The sequence below is a fragment of the Mesocricetus auratus genome, unplaced genomic scaffold, assembly GCF_017639785.1.
Source record: "Mesocricetus auratus isolate SY011 unplaced genomic scaffold, BCM_Maur_2.0 Super-Scaffold_4256, whole genome shotgun sequence".
Taxonomy (NCBI): domain Eukaryota; kingdom Metazoa; phylum Chordata; class Mammalia; order Rodentia; family Cricetidae; genus Mesocricetus; species Mesocricetus auratus.
Window position 1 is genome coordinate 91,628,350 of NW_024429182.1, and position 5,330 is coordinate 91,633,679.

A 5,330-nucleotide genomic window follows, 5' to 3' on the forward strand; every position below is an offset into this window, starting at 1 on the left:
GTTAAGTTACTTAGAAATATTTTTTAAAAGCCTGAAGTGTCTTAGTCTTGGCTGCACATGGGTGCAAGTGACTGTGGATGTGAGAAGAGATTATTGGTGTGGGCCTGTAGCTGGAATTCTGTAAAGTTGTGAGCAGTTTCCTGCAGCGTTGGGGACTGAATTCTTGAACTCTGCAAGAGCAGCAAGCACCTTTAATAGCTGAGCCATCTCTCTAGCTCCTGGTGTCTTCTCTTAATGCTATTTTGGGCAAGTTTATGTTTTCTTGCTCAAGACGTTTTATAAGCTTGCTATTTTATCTTTCTGCTTAATGATTTTTGAGAAATGACTTAAGAAGTTATTCCATTATATTTAAGAATTTTTTCATTTCAGTTCTATCTATTTTCCTTCATATCATGAGGCTTTCATATTAGGTGGATATGCATTTAATTGATTATGTCTATTTCATGAAATTAATCACTTTATCAAGCATTAATTGTGCATGTTTATCCTGGGAAATACTGATAAATACAGTGCTTGCTTTATAAGTGTATGCACAAGAAAAACAATTAAAATATGATTCTTCATTTATTTTGGCACATTAATTCTATATGAAATTTTGCCTTAATAAAAAGTCAAACTGCAGTGGTGACACATGCCTTTAATCCCAGCACTCGGGAGGCAGAGGCAGGTGGATTTCTGTGAGTTCAAGACCAGCCTGGTCTACAGAGCTAGTTCCAGGCTAGCCTCCAAGACAATACAGAGAAACCCTGTCTCGAAAAACCAGAAAAAAAAAAAGAAAAAAAAAGTCAAACTGCAATATGCTTACCTCATTACTGTTTATATTTGATAAATATATCATTTGGTAAAGATTTGATAATTATATGCTAAATAATCCAATTGAATTACAGAAATAAGGAACTGTATGACTTAATGAATTATAGATATTAATGTACTTTATATTTTGTAAACAATAGATTTTCCTATTCTTATGTGTAATTACAGAAGGATGAAAAACACTTTATGCTTAGGGTTAGACCTTTTTTCATATTGATTACTTAACATAAATGTTGCAATTATGGGTACAAATCATCATAGTTATTTCCATTTTTAGATGAGAAAACTTTTAATGTAAAAAAATAGCTTGCTGCATATCCAAATTGTGGAACTCTATCAATGATATTAAGTAACAAAATGTGAAATAAAATTTGCACACATACAAAAAAATAAAAATCACATTTGATAAGGCCACAATCAGCAAAGATTACTAAGTTACGTGTAGGAGAATGTGATCATTGTTTGTCCTGTGTAATAAAAATATTGAGTTGTTTTCTTTTAACAGCTCACCTTTTTTTCTAAATTGTAAGTGTTTTTTTGCACTACATAACATAAGTGATCTCATTACTAACCTTTACGTTAGCATTCAAAAATTAAGACTAATAAGTATTAAAGTAATTGTGCAGCATTAGTATAAATAAGGATGAGGTAGTTAATGAACATTCGAGGAAAAGAAGGAAGTAATGGTGGGTAGAATTGTGTGCATATTATATGCATTTATCCTGGAGAAAGAGAGGACGCGATGGCAAATTGGTGTTAGATCCTGGGACAGCAGTGCTTATGCCAACGAGGTGATACACTGAGTTGGAGCCATTTTATATGTCAGCATATATGTGCATACAATATTCTACTGAGTAAAATAGGTGAATCTAACTTTTAATTAGAACAAAGTATTCTATTTTGGTTTCTTTCTTGTCTAGTATGGTGTTTTGCGGTCTCTGTACTTGAACATATACTTCCTAGTGTGTTCAAATAACTGTTTCACTCCACAGTATATTGACTTATAGCACATTGTGACAGATTTCAGGCTGTGTTCACTCTGACGGTGTAGTACCCTTCTGGCTTCTAGTAACATGAATGAGCTTGACTAGTTTATGTGAATGTTTCATGTACATTATCTTTTACAAACATTGCTCCTTCACTTGAATGCTTATAGTCTTAAAGTGTGTATGGGGTATGATTATCTTTGTATAAACTTCCTAGTTTATCCATGTGTGTCTTAAGTGCAGGATTCTCTAAATGAAGTCTGATCAACATGGTATCGTGGGAAGCACTTTGCTTTTGAATTTTTATAAATATAGCTGCATTTTTCCTAAAGTGGTTGAAGTGTGCATCATTTATGTATGCTCTTTTTGTTTTTCTCAAGAATACTCTTGCCCACTCACTTCTCTTACACTCCACTGTTATAAAATATTGCTTTACCATGACTACGAACTAAATAATTCTACATATTATTTGGTGCTGAAAAAAGCAAAAGTAATATTCAAGCACTTGGGTTTTATAACTGTATCCCGGTTATATTTGTTTAAATGTCTTTTGGTTTTACTTTACTCAGCCATAACATTAATTTGCTCTTATCAGTGACTTTATTTGAACTCCTCAGTATTGATTAACTTATTCATTTGTGATGAACTTTTGTCTTTTCATGCTAATATTGCACATAACTTTGAGATTCAAAGTCACTAAACTCAATACAATAGTGTTCTTCGAAGGATCTGTACTGGAGTCTGTAAAGAGCCATGGAAAGCCTTGAAGATGACAGTATCATAGTAGATAGGATGTGAAATTTTTCAGCTTTTTTAAACTGAGGTTTAGAGCCTGAAAATGGAGTTGGGAGAACTATAGACTAGGCTAATTCCACCTAGCCAAAATAGCCTGAGGAAAAAGTCAATGAAACTATTGAGGCTATGTAAATATACTTGTGAATTAGTAGTTGACCTTCATCTGTTTGAGGTCCCAAACTGCCTACCTAAGTGGAAATTGAAATAAAAGGAAAGAACAAAAGAATCATACAATAGAAAAATAGGGATGTTTCTTCACACCTGGAATCAGATTTGTTTAAAGCCAAATAAAGGGGCAGGATGACTTTTGATGTTTTTAATGTATTTTTTTCTATATGATCCCAAGTGCACATTAGAAGGACCTCCACACAGTTCATAATGTATGTCACTTTCATGCCTATTCATAAAATAAATACCTTGAACAAACTGGCCACAGAGTACCAAAAATACAAATTACACTGATGAGAAAACAATGGTCACACAATGGGAAGGCAGAGGAGTACAGATGGATCTCAGTGACCTCTCTTTTTGGTCTCTACTGAGCTTCCTAACAGCCATTTAACAAGTGGGTGTCACTCCAGTGGACATTTAAAGAGGAGAGAGGATGTTTACGTGATATGGTTTCTAAAGGCCAGGGCCTTGTGGAAGGTCCGACTGAGAGCACTCTTCACCTCATTATTTCTCAGGCTATAGATGATGGGGTTCAACATGGGAGTCACAACAGTGTAGGACAATGACAACAATTTCTTACTTTCAGGGGAATTGTTTGATTTAGGCCTAAAGTAAGTGAGGCTTGAAGACACATAGAAAAGAGAGACAACAAGGAGATGTGAGGAGCAGGTGGAGAAGGCTTTGTGCTTCCCTTTAGCTGATGGAATCTTGAGAATGGAAGCAGCAATGCGAGTGTAGGAACATAGGATCAGCAGGCAGGGTATCATGACGACCAGAATGGTGCCTACAATGGCATAGACCTCAAACTGTGCCGTGTCTGCACAGACCAGTCTCAGCACAGGTGGGCTGTCACAGAAGAAGTGGTTCACCTTGTTGGTGGCACAGAATGGAAAACTGAAGAGCCATGTGGTCTGCACAGTGGCCACAGGGAATCCTGGAAACCAGGAGGCAGCAGCCAGTTTGGCCCTTGTCCCTTGGTTCATGATGACTGGGTAATGCAAGGGACTGCAGATGGCTACATAGCGGTCATATGCCATGGTGGCCAGGAGGAAGCATTCAGCCACTCCAAAAAAGAAGAAGAAATACATCTGAATGGCACAGCCAAGGAAGGAGATGCTTGTGTCTTGAGCAATAAGAGTCCCCAACATTTTGGGCACAATGACCAGGTTAAAACCAATCTCTAAGATGGACAAGTTCCTGAGGAAGAAGTACATTGGGCTTTGCAGCATAGGATCAGCCAAGGTCACCAGAATGATGAGGCTGTTTCCTAGTAGAGTGACAAGGTAGATGGCTAGAAATGCCAGGAAGAGCAAGGTCTGTATTTCAGTAGGCAGAGAAGAGAAGCTCATGAGGACAAACTCAGTTACTCTTGACCAGTTTCCTGCAGCCATGGACATGAACATAAATATCCTGTGTGATCATGGACATAGATTCTTGATTGTACAAATCAGATTCTGGAATTTTTTCAGACTCCTGATAATTGTCAGGGAAAGAGCTAGAATCAGATCTGTTGAAAGAAAATGGACTTTGTGATGCTTAAAAACAAAGAAAAAGGTATAGATCAAACATCAAAATTATGTTTTTAAAAAATAATTTATTTTATAAAACAAACTGAACATTTTATGCAGTTCCATGCTTCCTTTAGTAACCAGGCTGAATGGAAGGCATCCTGAAGCAAAATGAAAAAATAGTGCAAAAATTCAATTTATTTTTCATATTAAATACCACTAATTAATTATGTTATTGTTTCAATCTTCATCTACTAACAAAGTGAATAGATACTTTTATGAGTGCCTCAGGGACTATGCCTCCAGAACACCTTGACAAAATACACAAGTTTAGGGCTGGAGTGATGGCTCAGCGGTTAAGAGCACTGACTGTTCTTCCAGAGGTCCTGAGTTCAATTCCTGGCAACCACATGGTGGCTCACAACCACCTTGAATGAGATCTGGTGTCCTCTGCTGGCTTGCAGGCAGAAGGCTGTATACACAATAAATACATAAAATATTTTAAAAAATACACAGTTTATTAGATTTTGTTTTGATTCATGGGACGAAAAGGAGGAAGGCATTCCTAAAGACTATTTTAGTGTGTCAGATTAATGCAACACCTTCATTGTAGGAACTGCAGACTACCTCAACTCACAAAACTGTAATTCTTTCTTACTTGCTCAGTTAATGGGTGATAATCCTTGAATCTTCATCTTCAGTCTACCAGAGTCAAAATTGAAAATTGGTTGATAGTAGTTGTGTAATCCATTGTGTCTGAAAAATTAAGATCCCGAGAATAACAAAATATAAGGAAGAGGAAAATTAATGTTTGTAATGGGTTTCAAATAATTTTAAATGGACAATCCCCAAGCACCCCAACAAACAAACAACCCCTTCAATGACAGGTTCCTTAAAGATTTTTAAACTTCTGAGGAGCATTATCATGAAATTTCAAAGGCAAACATTCATCAATAGTTCATCAACTACTTGAAGAGGCAGATTTGAAATGATATGAAAATTTCAATATTTATTCAGTTCTTATAGAGTAACTGTTGTTATGATGTGTGAGGTTTGA

The 5,330-nt window shown here is 36.2% G+C and overlaps 1 protein-coding gene across 1 annotated transcript; it reads right to left on the bottom strand.

Annotated features, from left to right (window-relative positions):
• Positions 1-3,202: 3,202 nt before the first annotated feature.
• Positions 3,203-4,168, bottom strand: LOC121134866 (olfactory receptor 10A5-like). The gene has a single exon (XM_040733372.1). It carries the CDS (start codon positions 4,166-4,168, stop codon positions 3,203-3,205), a length of 966 nt encoding a protein of 321 aa, XP_040589306.1.
• Positions 4,169-5,330: the final 1,162 nt, after the last annotated feature.